This window comes from Melanaphis sacchari, unplaced genomic scaffold (assembly GCF_002803265.2).
Source record: "Melanaphis sacchari strain LSU unplaced genomic scaffold, SCAv2.0 Contig1988_pilon_pilon, whole genome shotgun sequence".
NCBI lineage: Eukaryota > Metazoa > Arthropoda > Insecta > Hemiptera > Aphididae > Melanaphis > Melanaphis sacchari.
In genome coordinates, this window is record NW_020270968.1 from 648561 (window position 1) to 670081 (window position 21521).

Sequence of the window (21521 nt, forward strand, 5' to 3'; positions counted from 1 at the left end):
ATTAAAATAATCAATTATATTATTTAATTGCGAAAAACAGTAGATATTTACATGATATTTAATAAAATGTGAAGTATTAGTTGATTATTTTAAGTTAAAACTCTAAAGTATACATTTTTTTTTTTTAATGAATAAACGCTCAACTACCATATAAATAAAATGTAGTTAAAGTATTATTTGTTTTAATTAATACATTTTGATTTTTACATTTTTTATTTAACTACGGTATAAAATAAATTTTAAAAATGTCCTAAATTATGTAATTTTAAAATAAACAACTGTAGGCCTCATAATATGTAAATTTGATTAAGTATGTCTAAAAAATTCGTGAAAATTTCAAGTACCTAGGAATTTCCATTTTTCAATAGATTTTTTTTGGTTCTTAAATTATTTAAAAAAGTATTTTGGATTTTTTTACGTTTGACCCCTTTTCCAATGAACAAGGTAAATTTATACTTGATTTGTTATTTTCATAAACCACTTTTAATATTAAAGATTGATGTATTTTGTCTGCTTTAAAAATACAATTGATAAGTTCACGTAATATCGTAAAACTAAAATGGCAATAAACATTTATCGCTTCGCTTGGAATCTAAAATATGCTTCAATTATTGTCAAAATTAACTACAGTAAGCCGTTTAAAAACGTCTTTTCGATATAGTCTGATAATCTTCTGGTACATTATTTCCTACAATCGAATGTGTCCATGTGACCGTATAATAAAATGTGCCTCACACGTCTGTACGTCACACCGTAGCGGTGGCAGTACCTACTATCGCCCAAACAGCATAATATGAAATCAATAAACGGAAATACTAATAAAAACAAAAATTACGTATTGTTGGTCGGTAGTTAAGTATAATAGAGCCAGCTGCAGCTACAGGTGGCTGGTTGGTGAACCTCCAAGTATATAATTATGAATTGTATAACATCACAATAATAGTATAACACAATATTTGGTATCATGACGCGGCCGTTCGGCGTTCACCGTCAGGTAGATGGAGTATCTATCTACCCATACCTATAACCAGTAACCGGAGTCGAGCGTGCTACACGACGAGACAACAATATACAACAACGCTGCAAGGTAGGGCGGACTGGCACCTGTTCTCGTCGGGGCCGTGTATCGCCGTGTATTGCTGTTGGTACGTGTTATTATTATCATCATCGTCACCATCATCGTCATCGCCATCATTAATCATTACCGTCATCGTCATCGTCATCGTCGCACTCGCTCGGGGGAGCCGTACAGGTATATTGTTTATATACTATATAAACACACTCCGTCGACGACGGTCTCGAGCGGCTTTCACAACCGCTGCAACAGCGCGCACACGCGCACGCACACGCCGACGGTCGACGTTTCGCATTTCGCGTTTTTGTGTTTTCTCCGCCGCCGCCGTGCGTGTTTCTCTTTTCCCGTGTCAGTACAGTCGCTGAATCCGTCGAAATCTCTCGCGTAGTACGCCGCCCGTACTTGGTACATTCGTCTCCGTTGTCGATAATTTGCACCAATATCATATCATACGAAGAGAGTTCCGTGCTTTTATTATTCTGACTCGCGGCGCGTGTATCGATCGCCATTATTCGTCGACAGTCGATATAATATTGTATTATTTTATCGTGTGCATATAATATAATATCGTAGGTAGAGCCAGCCAGCCAGGTATTATATAGTCACTATATAAGCAACACGGCCGCCCGCACTCTCTCTCCGTCTATTTCTTTCACCTGTTCGCACCGTCCGTCTGCTCGGGAGTCGGTAGGACAGAAGATAATTAATAATATCTCAAATATCGTCATCGCAAATGATGTTTATTAAATTATAGGGTTGCTATTTGAATATCTCAGTGGTCGAGGAAATTCGTGAACCGAAAACACTCGAGAGCGACATCCATCACACATCATCGTCATCGTCAACGGCGTAACGACGACAGCGAATTTCCACTGCAAAAATATATCTATAATTGTAACGACTGTGTGCTATCTTCGAGGCGCGTGTCTTTGCAGTAGATTTAAATATCCAGATTTATAAATATTTCTACTGGTTCACACATGTTTGACTCATCACCGCTGTTGGTCGTTGCTATCGAGGTATGTAAAACAAGTGATTCCGTCGAATTCGTTATTTAATGGTTTTATAGGCTTTTATTTATATCAGACGTCGCAATTGAACTTATTATAGCTAATATTTAAGTTTTTATACTTAATAAATTGCAAATAGTAAATAAAAAGTTAGATCTGTGTCTGATTGCGATAGTTGTTATAGTAATGTGCGTGAATCGGGTAAAATACTTAAAGGATAGTCGATGTATTTTGACGTATTAAAAATTGTATGGGTTTTGTATTATTTATTCAACAAAAATCATATTTATTATTTGAATCACGTACAGTGTAATCAATAAAATAATTTATAAATAAAATATTATACGGACAGTTGGATAAATATACAGTTATAGGTAGAAACCATATAGGTAAAATATCCGCGGTCTCGATAGAATGTGTCTTTTGTATCACATAAATGTCTGCAATAACAGTATCGCAGCAATATTCCTTTCACTGGAATATGCCAGTATACGATCATGTATTTTATATAATATATATATGTATCTATATTCTCTGAGATCAGACGTACTTACGATGTAACAGGTGTAAAATATGTTAGATAATAGGTACATCTGGCTAGATTATCTATGAATATGATATTATATATAAGTGTGTGATGAAAATCACTACGAACTGAATCAAAATCGCCAATCACTTATATTTTCCACAACGTTGAGATTATTCAAAACTATTATTCATTTTATATAAAAATAGTAAAAATGTCCAAACGAATATGGGTACGATATATGCTCGTTTTCCATATTATTGATCGCTAAAATTTGCTCGGAGACTTCAACGAAGTTATTATTATACATATCCACTCGTCATCGTTTTAAAATTTCAACGATTCGGTTTGTCTGTTCTAGTTCAAGATGTTGTTGAATATTGTATATTAAGATGTTTCAGATTTAATAGAGTATACTATTTATTTATACATTACTTTACCCTCGACGTGCTGTACTGGTCAACAATCGATTTTTATCTATTCTAATGATTAAAATTAATTTAAGTGTACACGTTATGGTAAATAGGTACTTGTATATAAACAAAGAACTGATTATAATACATTATATATTTAACGCACACATTGAGATTGTTTATGCAAAAACGTGACGTGGGACCTAGTGGCATGGATTGCATAGTAAATAATCATAACTATACTTAATACGCATTTTATTGCAGTTATCATTAATTAATACTATACGTACTAAATATATATAATTATTATGTATATATTGTATAATGTATCCAACTGCATATTGATGTATATACCCATATGGCCGTACAATATAATATTGTATTCACAGATTCAGGTTGCGATGTATATTTTATATAGGTATATGCATTATGTAGTGGTGAAAAACGTTCTGGAATGTCAAAACGGTCTACGGACATATAGGTGTGGCATTTTGATGACCTTCAGTATCCATTATTATGTTGTTATTTAGTCATTTCGCAGCATAATAATAATCATTTTAATAATACACCACTATATTTAATATTTATTATTCGATATTATGTATATTTAGGTACACACTTGTATCTTTAGTCTGTTAATATAAGCAGGCATTCGTTGCGATTTATGATGTATACCCTTTGTGGGTATAACTGATATATGTTACAGTATTACGGTATACCACAAGAACAGTTTTAATTATAGCTATTGCATAGGTACTTTAAGTAAATAATAATTGAAAAATAGCTATATAAATATAATTTCAAAAATACTTATTATTTTTAAAAATATTATGTTTTTTAGTTTCTCCGGTAGGTAGAAAGGTTCTGACATACGTGAATTATTTAAATATTTGCAGTTCTAAAACAATATTTATATTATAGATTAAATTTATATAAGTAAATTAAACTTATATAATCCAGTGGAAAATTATTTTTGATAATTTTTTGTCTAATTTTAGTTTTGATTAATTATTGAAATAAAATTTGATTTTTTGTGTATCGATCTATGTTGTTTTGGGCACTTTATTATATTATTTATATTAATAGGTATGTAGATTTAACAGTATAAAAGCCATTTACGTAGGTACATATGTATAATTTCATCACGAAACAACAATAAATTTAATTACCATTCGTCGATACTATCCGCATATTATAATATGTTGAAGCATATATGTGTTTAAATGTATTATAATACACACTAATCGGTCTAAATAGCTTTCGGATGTAGATAAATAAATATCTAACTCGGGTGAATGAGAATGTGTTTTTATACTGTATGAGTTCATTGTCATAGTATCCCGTAGTATGCTGAGGGTAAAACGGAAATGTTTACCAAGCTATTCATAATATTATATTGCTATACTTTATACCGTGAAGTGCTCTATGATATTATGATTTTCATTTCGTTTTCGAGCTTTATTGACAAGGGCTAGCCGCTAAATTTGAATTGTTGAATTGATGAATCGATTAATTAAACTATTTAATTGCATTATATTTAAGATATAATAATAATAATCGAGATAAGAAAATAAACACAAAATATTTACTACTTACTTAGTTAGTACTTTTACGAAAGCATAGTACTTAAAAGTTTAAGAAAAAGTGTTAACTACAAATATATTATTTTAATAATATTAAACATATTTAATAATTTTTAAACACATTTAGGCCCTCAAAAATCAATCAATTAAATGCAATTGAAAATGAAAGTTATTTTTTTTTAAATGTTTAATATAGTATTTACTATTTTTTTTTTATTAATAACTAATTCATACTTATTCGAAAACAAAATTCAAGAGCCGAAAAGTTGTTGGGTTGGAAGATTAATACATTTCGATAAGAAACACTTTTACGATAACGATTTCTCTTTACGATTTACTCTAGAAGTCTAGACTCTATATTCTCGTCAATATCGTTCGTTTGTTCACAATTTTCAATTAATTTTATATTAATTGATTACTAAGGGTTAAAATATTAGATAGCTATTTAGTTATGTTATTATACCATACATTGTGTTTACGTGTTACTACATGTGTAATAATTCTATACATCTTCCGAAAAACAATACGTATATATTAATATATATATATTATATATATATATATAATTGGGTATAAATCACATAAAAATACCATTAACAACATTGATAAACTATAAGTGTAACTTACATGTTATAGCTCATAGGTACTATCCATTTAAAATATGATGACGCACCTTTATACTGTCTATTAATTGTTAATTGTTTTAAAATAATCTTCCAAAAGTAGATATGTATTAGAATTTTATTTATTTTTGTAACTTTAACCTTAAGGCTAAAGGTTAAGTAAATCGTACTTTTGTTGGTAGGTATACTCGATTAAATGTAATGAAAATAATTAAATGATGATGGCCTCTGATTTAATACGACCGCACAGGAATCTGTTAGCAACGCATTCAGAAAAAAATATTATAATGGCACAACACTGCATAAGAATACAAGATAGGTAGTTGAAAGTATTCCAACAAACGGTTAAACTATCATGTTGCATGTATAATATAGGTACCGGTGAGTTAAAAAAAAAACTTTGCACGTTAATTTGTTTCAACGGATTTACGTTGAAATTTTAATACCTGCAGACTGCAGCTTTATGCCTAATGTCCTTATGTAAGAACAAAAATTCTTGAAAATAAAAATGCAATAAAAAAAAAAAACTCTATGCCGATATTTGTAATGGAGTAATGAAAAAACAAATAATATAAAATACAGTATGTTTTTATACTTTTATTGTATAGTTTTTATATCGACCTTTTAAAGTAACAACTACTTACATTTCCCAATATTGCAATACACCTATTATACTGTTATACTATTATAATATAGTTTCATCTGTGATTCGTCGCATAGTTTTTAAAATGTTATTCATAACAATTTATACCATTTAACAGAACACTGTGAATACCGTTATTTTATATTTTATCAATCAATTTAAGTTATTCAGTTGCATGCCTACTTTAAATCTGTACGTGACAAATGCAAACTAATCTTTAAAGAACATTTATTAGCATCTGTTTTTTTTTCGTATTCACTAAATTTCCATCAACTCGAAACAATTGTATAATTCTATAACAATGTAGAGTACAAATAATTATTTAAAATTTTGTTTATAATGTTTACATGCTCGTTAGTCGTTTCATTTGTGTTTATATACCTAAATGAAAAAAATAATGAATAATTAATGAATAAAAAATATTTTAACAATTTAATTTAAATCATATCGCGTGTAGTAGGTATTATATTTTTATGTTGATATTTTTTTGTTTGTAATAATATAACAAGATAATTAAGTAGGTATATGTCGTCATAATCTGCAGTATATATTTATTAATTCCTATATGTTTATAAAACAATAGTTAATATATTAATATTTTATTTATTATAATTTGTGTTATAAAATAAGCTTTAAATATCCTGAAATATTTTACAGAAAATATATAATTACATATTTTATACTTGAGATTTTGAAAGAAAATAGCATTTCAAAATATTATCACAAACTAGTAGGTATGCAGATGTATACGTAAACAACCTGCATGGCACAGCGGCCAACTGGTTATACACTTTAGATATAGTAATATGTATTCCAGGTTAAGAGTTGAACCGTGTCAAGCATAGCTACATTCCGGATGGGTGACGATAGTAAATGGCATGCCAATTACACATTCTCTTAGATCGACGATTACGATAGTTAGGTATAATATCATTAATGGGCGTTGGAATACTAAATAGTAAATACCTACGAGTATTTATACGTTTGAAGAAAAAAATATGAATGTTTTTATTAATGAAAAACGTATCCATACCGACACGAGTATAACACAGTATCGAGTATTTACATTATAAAACATTGAATTTATAATTTTTATGCTGAAATAGTTGGTGTAGAAGTATCAAACCTATACGTCAGTTTTCAAAATAATTTACGGGTGCTTTAATATTAAAGAAAGTGAAAGAATCTAATTATATACAACTATCATCGGTAATGAAGAATTATTATTGCAGTTATAGTTTAATGTATAATTGTTAATAGTTGATGTAATAAATTGTTTCTAACAATAAACAAGACCGGCTGTCTGAATAATGTCAAACTAGTTTCTTCTAATGCATGAAAAAAAATATATATATTTATAACAAAATAGTAACTATAGCAAAACTACCTACATATAAAAGGTATAGCTGATAATATGATTTAAAAATTGTAAGGATCTATATTGGTTATTAATTAATTGTAGGTGCTTAATAACATTTCTGTGGTATAAAAAATGCATTTATTTGATTCGAGTTTTAAAATAAACATTTTTTGAAAAAAACTGTGTAAAATAGTTTATTTATAGAATAATATATTTTATTTATTAATATTTTTAATAATCATGTAAATGATTAATATTTATTTATAAATCTAAAATATATTAAAAACTTTGTTTTTCTAGAAATAATTATTATTGATTCATTTGTTTACTGAACATTTTATTTTTTTTTTCATCAATACAATTCATTAGAAAAATATTAATCTATTAAAGAAAAAAATAAATTAAATTTATTTAGAAATTGTATTTCATGATATACCTATTGTACCTATTTACTATGTGGTAATCGAAATTATTGTGGAGATAATATCATCTTTTTGTATTACTTTTAACTTAAAATTGAAACTACATTCTTCCGTTCTAAATTTTAGGAAGATAAGCAATGGGACTTGGGAGTAATGGATCTGGGATTACACAGTAATATAATATGATATAGATTCTATGTTATTGAAAATTATACTACTTACCATGAAGTCTACATTATACTCTTTTGAGTACATACCTAGTAATTTAAGTATGTAGTGTGTACTTATACATTTGTATCTGTGATAATAGACTGATCTTATTAGTTATTACTTAATACTATATAATATCCACCATAATCGCATTGTTTTATTTTATACAAGTAAATCTATATATCTAACCTTACATTGTTGGGGCCAACTGAACGAATGCAATTGTGCAGATCTGGAAATTTTAGGTATAAAAAATGGACTACTTTGAGAATCAATATTTGATGCATAATCTACTTACTCTTACGGCCTTACTGCCCACCCAATTTTATCCAAGTTTATAAATTTTACTTTGTGTTATGAGAATTACTCCTCAATATGGTTTTTCTTTTTAAGTTTTGTAAATATAGATTAAATGATATGGGATTCATTTGTTAATATATAATATTTATATTTTACAATAGTTAAAATCCTAACTTTGAATAAAAATTATATTTAGTAGTAACTTATAATTTATTTTTAAAAATAAAAATAAGTTTTTATAATTTGTGTTTGACACAAATCCATAGAAATATCAGAATATGTATTTATGTATGATATACAGATAATATGATTAGTTGTTATAAATTATAATTAAATATATATTTCTAAAAATTCTAAAAATATGAGTATAAAATTAACACAAAGCCACATAAGTACAATTTAATAATTTATAATTTGTACTTATGTCAACTAATATAATATTTGTAATGTTTGTATACAATTGTCTATAAAAACTTGTTTAAAATATTACTATAAACTACTAAATACTATATATTTAGTTAAAATAAACAATACATGGATATTCCTATAGATAGAAAAGTAAAGAAGGAATTTTTAAAAAATACCTTTTTTCTATATTATGTTTAAGAAATTTTAAAACTATTGTAATCCATAAACAATGTTTATAAAACCATGATATTATATTTTTTCCTTAGTATATGAATAATATAATTCATTTAAGTATAATAATCAAAATTTTTGAAATTATATAATAAATTCATATTTATAATTTGTTTTTATTTTAGGCTTAGATGTTGCCTCAATTTACTGCCTTAAGAAATGCCTGGATTGAAAGATATGTCGATGCAGCAACCAGGAAATAATAATAAAAGGTATATTTCAAAATTTTATAATATGTAAATCTAACAAATATCAAAATTGAATTATATTTATATTACAGAGAGTTAAACGAAAAACCAATAATGCCTTACCATCGAAACAGCGTCAATTCTAATGGATACTCAACAGGTACACACGATCATATTAGTCATTTAATAATTTGAATTAATCATTTTTTTTAATTTTGAAGACGGAGGCCAACAAAGTATTGCTGGCGAGGAAAGGAATGGTGATGAAAATAATTCAGCTCCAACTTATGTAATTGAACATTTAGCCACATTTACGGTTTCAAAAAGTACTGGTATAGTTTACCCAGCTGATGGTATGAGAAGACTATTGCACCTTGAAAAATCGAACGGTATTTGGTCACAAAAAATGCAATTGCGTCTTGATCAATCTTGGGTTTTGATAATGGATTTTGAAACGGGCGTAAGTAAAATACATTGATAACTATAAAATATGCTTATATATTTTTTTAAATAAATTACTATATTTTTTGTTTAGGTTGTTATGGAACGATTCCCTATTTCATTAGTAAAAGAACCAACTGCTTTTACAAGCAATGATCCAATGGAAATTTATAACAATATTCTTGTATTCGTAGTTGGTCAAGTTGATTCTCGATCGGAAATGCATATATTTCAAGTAAGAACAAATAAATTATGTACTTAATAAATTTTACATGGTTTATTGTAATTTAATAAAAAAAAATATAATTATGTAGGTAATACCTACTACCTACAATATATACAACATATTTTTTAAGAATATTGTTCAATGTTATGTAAATGACTTTAGAAATGAAATTATTGAAACTAATTTTATCAGAATTCTGCCCAAAGAATATTTATTTTTAAATAGAAAATAAATAATAACTAATTATTTGCAATTTTTACATACATGTATTAAAAATAACAAACTTAATGTTTATTTTTGCAAACACAATTAATAGCAAATGGCTAATAGGGCCATTAGATTATTACCAATATATAATCGTTTTTTTTTTTTTTTAAATGATTACCTATATGAGTATATTATTGTGGTTGAAAATAAATTATCACATATTAATGCCTAGAAGAAAAATAAGCATGAAATAAAAAAATTAAATATTATTTAAATATTGATTGATTCAGGTTCAACTATTCATATTTCGGCATTCGTGTAGCAGGTGATCTACTACCTCTTTTTAGGTGTATCAGGTGATCTACCGTAGTATACAAGGTGTAATTGGTGATCTACAATTATTATATTATATTATATTATACTATTATTATATTATATTATATTATACTATTATTATTCGCACATTATCGCAGACCGCAGTGGGACAGTATTGCGATAACGATTAATGACATTTACAATATGACTACGAGTCATTAGCAATGTTGCTGGATAGGTTAGTTTCAAATTGTTCGTTGGTCGGAGATTGTCTATAATGCGTGCGTTTGAATTTTATAAAATAATTGCTGATGAAAAATCAACTGTAAATTTTTTACAACTTCACAATTTACTTCCGAATGACAGTGAAACGCCAAATTGTAAAAAATGTGATTCCGAAACAAAAATTGTGATCAGAAAAAAACGACTGGCTTCTGGTGAACAACGTGAGTACCAAAGTTTAAGATGCGTTAAAAAAGGATGCCAAACATTCCAGTCTCTGCGTCAAGACAATAAATTTTTTACTCATACGGATTTGAATAACAAATGTAATTCTAAATTGTCGCTGGGACAAATTTTAGAGTTAGTTTTTTACTGGTCAGTAGACATGAGTATTGTAAACGTTTGTCGGCTTACAGGACGTTCTAATAAAACAGTGGTAGACTGGTACAATTTATGCCGCGATGTGTGTTGTACTATTTATGAAAATCGGAAACCTATGGGTGGACCTAATGAATGTGTTCAAATTGACGAGTCATTACTACGAGGGAAAAGAAAATATAATAGAGGCAGGATTCTACTGGGTGATCATAGAGGTGCAAATTTGACGGACGACGATAGTTCTGATTCTGATTCTGAAAATATTCCTCCTAATAACAGGAATAGAAATTATGGCAAACGAGTAGAAGGACCTTGGGTTTTTGGAATGTATTGGCGGCATGATGGTTTTCTTGAAAAACGTTTTTTTGTTGTTGAACGTCGAGATAGAGCTACACTTATTCCAATTATTGGAAAAGAAATACTCCCAGGAACAACAATAATGTCAAATGAATGGAAACCATATACAATTTTACAAAATACAGGTTATAATCACTTGACTGTAAACCATTCTAAAAACTTTGTCGACCCACTAACAGCAGCCAACACCCAGACAATAGAATGCGTTTGGTCACATCTGAAAATGAAAATACTTCGAAAAATGCATGGCACTACATCGGAACTTTTACCTCGACATCTGATTGAAGCATGGTGGAGATCAATTAATGTTGAAAATACTTTTTTTAAATTTTTAAATGATATTAAAAACGTTTACTGTAATTGAAATTATTATTATATTTAGCTAATTATTTTTTATTTTTATATTTAACGAATATTTGTATAATATGACGTACTCGTAATAAAAAAATATAATGTGTTTTTATACTATTAAAACGTAGATCACTCGTCCTGAATTCGCAGATCACCCCTCTGCGGTAGATCACCTGCTACACGAATGCCCATATTTCATTTGTATGAAATACAAATATTTATATATCAGTATATCATACACATTTATATGTATGGACTTGTAATATATTCATTAGAATCATTAGATCATACAATATCAGGTTTTTTTAAAATTATTTTGACCATGGCATGTTTTGTTTTAGAGTCAAAGTGTACCAGCTCAAGAATTAGTTGATGATCTAAAGCTTCTGAGGTCTGGAAAAGGGATTAATAGAAAGACAAGACATGTACCACCACCTCCTCCAACACCACCACCAAATCCACCATCAAACGGTGTCAGTGTTCGAGAACAAGTGTCTGTTTTTAATGCTGTTGCCCATCGTTAGTTTTTTTTTAATATTTAATTATGAATTTAAAACAATGTTTTATTTTCGAATACAATTTATGCATTAATATTAAATGTCTTATATTTGATTAATGTTTAATTTTAATTAAATATATGTACAACATTTTAAGATATAATGATTTTATATTTTAGATTCGGATAATATTACTCGAGTTGATGATGAAACAAGTTCAACTTCTAGTGAAAAATATGAGAGAGATGTTATAGTACTGAATCACTGCTTCGATGATATTGAAAAATTCATTGCAAGGTTACAGCATGCTGCTGCTGCATCTCGAGAACTAGAACGCAGGAGAAGGTAATTTTATAATAATTATTATTTATCTATCTTTTGATTTGTTATCATAATAATAATTATAATGCTATTTATTAAAGGAATCGTAAATCTAAAAAGAAGGATATTGGAGACGGAATGCTAACAATGCGAGCTAAACCACCTCCAGAAATTGAGTTTATTGATATATTTCAAAAATTCAAACTATCGTTTAATCTTTTGGTAAATTCATTATAATAATAAAAAATGAAAAAAATCTTGCATATATGTGTTTAAAAATCAACTATTATAAATAATTGTTACTTCTTAGGCTAAATTAAAAGCTCATATCCATGATCCAAATGCTCCAGAACTTGTACATTTCTTGTTCACTCCATTAGCATTGATTGTTGATGCTTCTCATGACACTCAATATAAACCAAACATTCCATCTAGAGTTGTATCACCTTTACTCACGAGAGACGCAATTAATCTTTTGATGAACTGTGTAACGAGTAAAGAAACAGAACTATGGCATTCTTTAGGCGATGCTTGGCTTATACCAAGGTATTTTTACATTTTTAAATACCTATATTATATTGTTATTATATTATAATTACTATTTCATTATGGCATTGTTCAAATATTTTATGATCTTATAATTAATTATACAAATAATTTTTGATAGAGAACAATGGAAAGGCTATGCGGCTCCTTACCATCCAATTTTTATGGATGGATGGTCACCAGAATATCCAATTCCAGTTTCTGATGATCATTTAACCAACGTTCCAACTACCAGTGCAATTGAATCAAAGAAATCAAGAGAAGAAATTAAAAATTCAAATCCTGAGGTAAAATTGCTGTATCAAAATTATTTAAAAAAAATAAATTTTAATTTAATGATTATTTATTTAATTCCTAACTATAATATGTTTTAGGGAGAATTACGTGACACTTTATATCATCATCGTGACCGAGAACATGCTGGGATAGGTGATGATAGTAGTGACTATTTTGAGTATGAACACGAACAGTCAGCTATGATGGGGATTAGACCACAGTATTCATTTAACACTGGTGGTAATTATTCTGGCCATCATCAAGAGCAATTTGGACCTGATGACAGGTAAGTTAGAAGCTTCAACAAATTTCCCTCTCCTAAATACATATAAGATAATAATAATAATAATAATGATAAGTCATCATTTTTTTTTTATAAAACAAAAATTTGACTAAGAACAATTATGCTGCATTGCTGTTTTTCAATTTTAACTATTATAAATATTTTAAAAGATGTTACCATTTATTTAAAAATCAAATCATAATACAGGATATTTTACAATGAACTGACAATTGCAATAGCTTTTATTTTATTAAACATTTTCAACTTTTTTTTTTCAAATTGTCAATTGTTATCTGTACTACATATTTTAAAGTATTTTTGAATTTTTTTTTTAACATATTATATGCAAAATTAAAAAATTTTCTATTTAATATTTAAAAAATATTAAGATAGCCATTTTGTAAATCCAATTTTTAGAAAAATTTTATTGGCAAAAACTTTTACTAAGATTGAGTCAATAATTTTTAAACATTTTTTAAAGTTTGTTTAAATTCAAATGTATTTCTTGTTTATCAGTGTTGCAGCAATAGTCGATTATCCAGAAAATCTATTTGAAATATTATAAAATTGTGCAAACTTCAAAATATTGTTGAAAATAAATGGCTGAACATTTTTCACTTTTTTTTTTTTTTTTGAGAACGTGTTTTAAAAGTCATTTAAATAAAATGGCTATTTTGATTTTTTAAATATCAAATAAATTATTTTTAATTTTGCATACAAAATTAAAAAAAAAAAAAAATTAAAAAATATTTTAAATGTAGCGTTGATGACAATTAAAAAAAAAAGTTGAAAATGTTCAATAGAATAAAAGTTATTTCAATTGTCAGTTCACTGTGAAACACTGTATATTGGAAATATATAAATCAATACACAATTTTTACTAAAATAAAATTTTAATCAATTAATTAAATTTAAATTTATTCATATTTATTAGAAATTACTTACAAATTATACACAAACTTATAGTATAAGACAGCATGTAAGCAGTATTACTTAAAATAATTAGAATACCTTTTCATTAAAAAAAATGTTCACACAGAATGAATATTATTAATTTAAAAAAATATATAAATGTCACCACTCTTCTTCCACAAAAAAAGTCCTATTTGTGCCTATGGCTGCAAGTTCTCTTTTTATTTATGTAAAATTTCAGAAACCAAAATACTTAAAATAGATAGATTGGTACATAGTAAAAACTATTTTAAATTATTGTTGTCAAACACTTAAAAAAGAGAAAGATTCATTACTGACTAATAGATAATAACTTAAATGCATGTAGGTCTATTCCTTAAATAAATGCCCTTTATCTGTTATTATTGAGATAAAATATTTTTTAGAGATGATTCACATAGTTTGGAAGGTGAGTCTGAACCTGATTTCAATACACTGTCACTTCATAGTCCACCAAGAATGGATAAAGAACGTGTAGATAATATGGCAGCACGCAGTGACATATCTGCCGATTCGATTGAGCGTAATAATGCAAGTGGACCGGGAAGTGAGAGATTTGAAAGAGCTCAAGCTAGATGGTTAGAAGACATGCGAGCTCGAGGTGTGAAAATAGTTCAAGTAACTTATCCAAGGACAGCAAATAATGATAAGGAACTATCAGTTGTACGTGGCGAATTGTTAGAAGTAAGTTCAATATAATCAATGATAACTCATTAGTTTTTAAATATTTAGTTAAGTACATCCTCACAATCAGTATAAATTGTTTGTAAAAAATAGAGATACCAAATATTATTTAAAAGACTAGTAAAATGTTCTATTTTGTAGTTTGTATCATATCATTAGTATAAAAAAATTATGTAAGTATGAAAAAAATTAAACAGAATTTTAAAATGTATAGGTTATACTCAAAAAATATTGGTTTATTGTGCTGTATAAAATTGGTTTCTTATTATGAATGTAATTAGAGTGGTTCTTTTTCAGGTGAAACAGTTTTAAAAACAAATTTAATTTAAGTTAAAAATATATTTTCCATTTAAAACAATTTCTTTTTATATACCCAATAGGTATTGATTATATTAAATATTTATGTAAGTTTTAACATTTCATTAATTTTAGATTTTGGACGATAGTAGAAAATGGTGGAAAGCTCGAAATAACCGTTCACAGGTGGCTCATGTACCTCATACAATTGTTACACCATTTAATCCAATGCTAGACTCAAACGACATATTTACAAATCCAGTGTATGCTAAAGGATATGATAAGAGATCAGCTTCACAAACACAAAATTACACACAAGTAACTTTTGCTGTTCCATAATGTTATTATTACTAATGTCTTTTAGGTACTATTATGTTCATATGAACAATGATTGCAATTCTCAATTTTTTTTAATAACTATGATAACTTAGTGAACATTTGGTTTTTATCTTAGTAGATATAGGCATTATTTGTTCATAAATATTACTTATGATATGTATCTACTAAAAATTAGGTTAGTACACATTATACAAAAAAAGTAGTTATATTAATTTACAATCAATTATGATTTATAGTTTTTGTTCATAATCTATATTTAAAGTTTTTAAATATTACTCTATTATTTAGACTTAAAGAGGTATCTTTATTTAATTAAAGATATTTCATAATTTTTAAATTGGTACATCAATTATTCTTCATTAATTATTTTTAAATATATTTTAATTGACAGAATTATTTACTTAACATTATACAATTTCTACACAGTAACATAAATTTTCAGATTTAAAAAGTTTTTAAAATTTGTCAGTTAAGAGTTTCTTGGTTTAGGAACTTTATTGTTGAAATAATTTATAATACATTATATTAATAAATTATTTGTTATATCTCTACAATTTATTAATTTATATTTCTTTTTTAGGAGTCTATAAAAAGTGAATTTATTGATCAAAGTATGAGTTCTGATCCATCCAGAAGCACTTCTGTACAACCACCAGTTCCAGCACCGGCTGATTGGGTACGAAAAGAACGAATTGGTAAAAAAGGAGAATTCCGTTATTTTTAATAAAAAGAAAAATATTTACATCAATAAACCTTGATTGACATAATCTATGTATTTTTTTTTATTTTTAAGGCGTATTTTTTTGTTTTTATTTGTTATCAAATTTGTTTTGTGAATAAATATATCATAATTTAAATTGCATATTTTAGTTGTTTTAAGACATTTTAATAATTTTTTTAAATTGTTGAGTTTATGTTTTTAATCAGTTTTGTTGTCTTGTATAAATTTATATTATCTTTGATTATAATATAATTAATAAATAATCCATTAAAACTTTTAGAAAATCAATTTTCCATTTTTTTGGTACTTCTCATTTAAATATTAAAATATTATCTACCTACAAATCAAAACCATATGTTTTTAAACATAAACATGTATTTAGGGTTTTGATTTTCTTTTTAACCTTGGCAGTATATAAAAAAAATATTTATTAACTTAATTATTTTCTAATAGGAAAAATTATTATATTATTGAAAATGTAAAAAGCATTATGTACATCATTTTATTGTCCTAGAACATTTTATGTAAATAACATACATTTATTTTTTTAAATTTAGTTAATAAGTTTAATTATAATTTATTTGATTAACTCATTAAACAATAATATTATTCAAATATTAAAATTATTATAATAATATATTTAAATATCATTAATCATTTTTTATTAATTTTATTTCAAAGCCAATTAAAGTTGATTTAAAATCATTAAATTATTTTTTAATAAAGTTATTATATTTTTAATATGTTTTTTACATTTATTTCAGATATATTTTACATATTTATATTTGTTGTTTAGTTTTGGGTATTTAAATACTTCTTTTATATACATTTAAACACAATCTTAAGTCCAATTAAGTTGTGAAAGATAACACGTAAATTAATCAGATTTGATTATCATAACATAGTTTATAATGATATTTATAAGGATACATATTTTAAATGTAGGCATTATTATATATTAGCGAATTATTTTATTATAAATATGCCTACAAAATATTCATTTTTTTCTATTAATATTAAACATTAAAAATGTAAAAAATAAATAAATATAATTATTATTTTAATATCCAATTGTACCTACTTAACTTAAAAATAGTGAATTATATAGATAATATTGTTATTAGAACAAATTCAAATGTTTTATTTTTTGTTATGCATACTTATATTATATTATTTTTAATTTAAATACTATATATATTTCAAAATATATCAACAGGTACCTATATATTAAAAATATACATTATTATATATTATGTAGGTCATGGTTATAATAAACATTATTTTAAATTAGAAAATTAAGCATTTTTAACATTGTATGAAAAAAATATTGATTCATTTATTTTGTCATTTATATTTATTGAACCAATCACTTATGTATGAAAATAATTCAATATTTTTTTTTTTTTTTTTTTTTATCATTAATAATACCAAAGAGATTAATATAACTTGTATGTATAATGAAGTAATAAATATCATGGCCTTCTTATTATTTATTAGACTTCTTTTATTAGTACTATTACTTCATCAATTCTCTGTTATTTGGTATTCTTTACACAGATCTATATTTTTATATTAGTAAGACAGATGAGAACTTTTTTTTTCTATGTATAACTTTATAGTCATAACTCATAAGTTTCCATTTAATTGTTCCCGTCTCCTGTACAATTTTTTAAAATTCTAATTCAATGTATATTCAGTTTCTCCTAGTATTCACACATGGATATTATGTATAATAAATAATTAAAAATATAAAACCTTTATTTTCTGTCAATTATTTAATTTTACTTTAAACTAATAACATTTTTAGTTTCTAACTTCCTACACAATAACTTCACTTGGTAAACAATTTATATTTATATTCTGTTTTTATTTTTTTTATTTTATAATATTGTTGTTTTATATTTGAAATGAGCAATTTTCTTTGCAACACACTTGTATACGTTCACAAAAGTGACTCTGGAGTGTATTTTTTATTTTTTTTTTTTGGTGTGGGAGGAGGGGGTTGAGGTTGTTTGTTTTCGTACTTAAGTTACAGAAAGTTCATAGTCTTGTAAAGCACTATAGCAGTTCATAAATACAAAATAGGTATGTCTAACTTAATTAAATACTGATAAAATCAACTATTATAATAGTAGATATGTGATAATTTACAAATATCGATGTCCATACTCTCAATGTTTTCAAAATTCTTTAGAAAGAAATGAATTTTTTCAAAAAAAAAAATTTAAAAAAATTAGTTAATAATTTGCACCATAGTATTAACAAAATATTATGCAATTTTTTCCAGAAAGTAAAACGCTGCTTAAACATATATATCTATATTGCCCGTTTTAATAGAAAAATTCACGATTGAAAGGATTTCAATTGATTTTCAATTATTGGTTTATTAAGGATTCTTTCTTAAACAAGATGAGAAAAACTACACACCTAAAAATAAAACCATAAAAACGATTTAAAATAAAAAAAAAATATAAGATAAACTTCTGATGTTAATATAGATAAACCTTTAAGCCATCTGCTGTTATTGAAAAATTTACAGTTTTCAACTAAATATATTGGATCATATGATAGATAAATATAATACACATCTTTTCCTCATTACGTATTCTTGGATTTTGTATGTTTTTAGTCCGAAAAAATACTATAATGATTAATGATAATGTATTAATTCACTTTTTATCTGTTATACATAGTAAATCTTAATTGTTATTGCTTTGTGACATACAAATAAACAATAAAGGTTAGGCTAGGTTAAGCTACGAAAAATGTTTAATGTTGGTCTTTAGGTCTGTATAACTCAATTATTTGTATTCTTTATGAATTTTCAAATTAATATCTAATGAGTAAAGACTGATATCTTGAACGAAGTTAGCGAGATTTTTTGGATAAAAGCTTCGGACTGCAAGCCACTTAATTGAGAACGAAGAAACAAGTAAAACAGTTTTTCTATTAACTGTAGTTTGTATAACACAAATATACTAATGCCATCATGAGATAGCTACCTAGAGATTTTTTTATCTGCTTTGTTTGTTAAATTTCAACAAATTACGTTCGATACGCTGCAGCATCATTTAAATAATTTGAATTTGTCGCATTAAAATAAAATGTATGTTTATGTTTATTTAACACCCTAAAATTAATTTAAATACAATTTAAATATAATTAATTACCATCAATTAATGTCATAAACAAATATTTATTTGGCCCTCAAGGTATCATGGATAAGACTTACATATATAAATCAAAAGGTGTCAAGTTTTTTTTTTTATTAGAATACCTAATAACATAATTTTTTTATTGTTTTTCGTAATTTTTAATAATTGATAACTAGTTTTTTTCCTTTTCTATATTTTTGCATATGACTCTTTGAACCATACTATATTCAATTTCTAATACACAAGAATGAAATTTGTCAAGTTTTTATACTTCTTAAAACTGTTTTTAATAACATTACTAGTCAGATCACAGTGAGCTAATTATTCACATTAATTGTATGGATTCATTTAACTAAATAGAGAAAAAACATCCTGTAACTTCATATTTATGTGGTACTATAATATTCAGAATATACATAATTCAAAATAAGTTCATAAACAATAAATAAGGCGTACAAATATAAAATGTATTTTTTATTTGTTATTGTGTGAATAAAATAAAGTTGTTATTACAATTTATAATGTAACTTAAAAATGTATTGTATACAAATGAATTACATATTTTATTTAAACTATTTAAACTATCCTATGGTTTATTATAGTAATAAACTATTATAATATATTGTCTAAAGTACATTTTCACAAGTACATATAATAATAATTTTGTTCAAATATGGGTATAGGTAAATAACATAAATATTAAATAAAACATGCAGATGTGGTAAGAATATTTTTTTGACAATGAAAATATTGGTTTATGAAAAATACTGTTCATTAACCATACCAATGCAATTTGGCCATTTATTCCATTATAAATATTCATAAATTTAGAAATTATTAATAAATTGTGAGTGTATGTGTGTGTGTGTGTATGTGTGCGTGTGTGTAACAATAATTTTATAATGCAAATGATAAGCTTAAATCAACAAGTCAAACATTTCTTGACAAAGTTTTTTAATTTTGAAAGGATATACTTTACTAAGTTAACAATACGTGATGTGATTTGATAAGATAATAATTTAGTTTATACAGTTACCAAGTATAATTGCCATTTGGTGGTAAATTTATAATAATAATACAACTTATTTAATGACAGCTATACAATTCAATTTATACTTATAAAAATGAAAAGAATTAAGATCATTATATTTTTTTTTGGTATTTAACAAACTTCACAACAAAAATAACTTTAAAAAATCAGTAGAAAACAAAGCATTTATTAAATGTTGACTAATTTTCTATACATACTATTTTTTTCTCAATAATTAGAATGAACAAAATTACGTGTATTTTATTAACTAAGATGTGAATACAATAAATTAGGTAACTAATAAATAAACAGTAACTACTAAATATTTTACTCGATGAAAAATAATATTAGTTAAAGGGAGACTGAATTAAATTTAAATAGTTTAAATAATTATTAAAAAAAATTAATGTAATTCTCCTTAAACTAGAAGTGAAATATAATTACAATAAATCAAAGAGTAATACTTAATTGATTTTTACAATCGTAATAGTCAGAAAATGACCAAAATTAATATCATTCATACATAGCGTTGTCTACATAACTACATCTATACTATTTAATCAGACTTCAAAACATTAAAACAAAATTTGTTTTTTATAAGACAGTCAATAATGACATATAATAATTAAATTTTGGCACAATTTACCGACAAAGTGTAAGTTAGGGATAGAAAATATAAAAAAATACAAAATTTGAGCAAAATCAACATTTTAATGTTTTTTACTCAATGATTTGCCAATCATTATTTAAAAAATTTAAACTTACAAAACTCCAATTAGAAATACACAGTTAATTAAATAATCGTTTTAATGATTAACTTAAAAACCAACTAATTAATAAATATTAAACACAAACATAGGTAATTCTATGAAATTAGAACATGTAACTGTAATTAGCTTAGCTATATACACCTGCAATTTAGATGAAAATAA

General features: G+C 25.7%; 1 protein-coding gene across 2 annotated transcripts; it reads left to right on the forward strand.

Annotated features, from left to right (window-relative positions):
* Positions 1–1112: 1112 nt before the first annotated feature.
* Positions 1113–16472, forward strand: LOC112592865 (epidermal growth factor receptor kinase substrate 8-like protein 2). Of its 2 annotated transcripts, none has more exons than XM_025337025.1 (15): positions 1113–1252; positions 1830–2094; positions 8930–9016; positions 9085–9152; positions 9214–9452; positions 9528–9668; positions 11831–12008; positions 12166–12331; positions 12409–12529; positions 12618–12853; positions 12975–13140; positions 13228–13415; positions 14750–15047; positions 15480–15662; positions 16264–16472. In XM_025337025.1, exons 3-15 carry the CDS (start codon positions 8964–8966, stop codon positions 16405–16407), a joined length of 2181 nt encoding a protein of 726 aa, XP_025192810.1. In that variant the 5' UTR covers positions 1113–1252; positions 1830–2094; positions 8930–8963; the 3' UTR covers positions 16408–16472. The 2 variants fall into 2 exon arrangements, with proteins under 2 accessions (XP_025192810.1, XP_025192809.1); XM_025337024.1 differs by lacking the exon at positions 1113–1252 and adding an exon at positions 1272–1762.
* Positions 16473–21521: the final 5049 nt, after the last annotated feature.

Coding starts and splice junctions, on each gene's coding strand:
- LOC112592865 (XM_025337025.1), top strand. CDS start 8,964: ATGCCTGGATTGAAAGATATGTCGATGCAGCAACCAGGAAATAATAAT. Junction 9,017..9,084: donor CCAGGAAATAATAATAAAAG/GTATATTTCAAA, acceptor TTTATATTACAG/AGAGTTAAACGAAAAACCAA. Junction 12,530..12,617: donor AACTATCGTTTAATCTTTTG/GTAAATTCATTA, acceptor GTTACTTCTTAG/GCTAAATTAAAAGCTCATAT.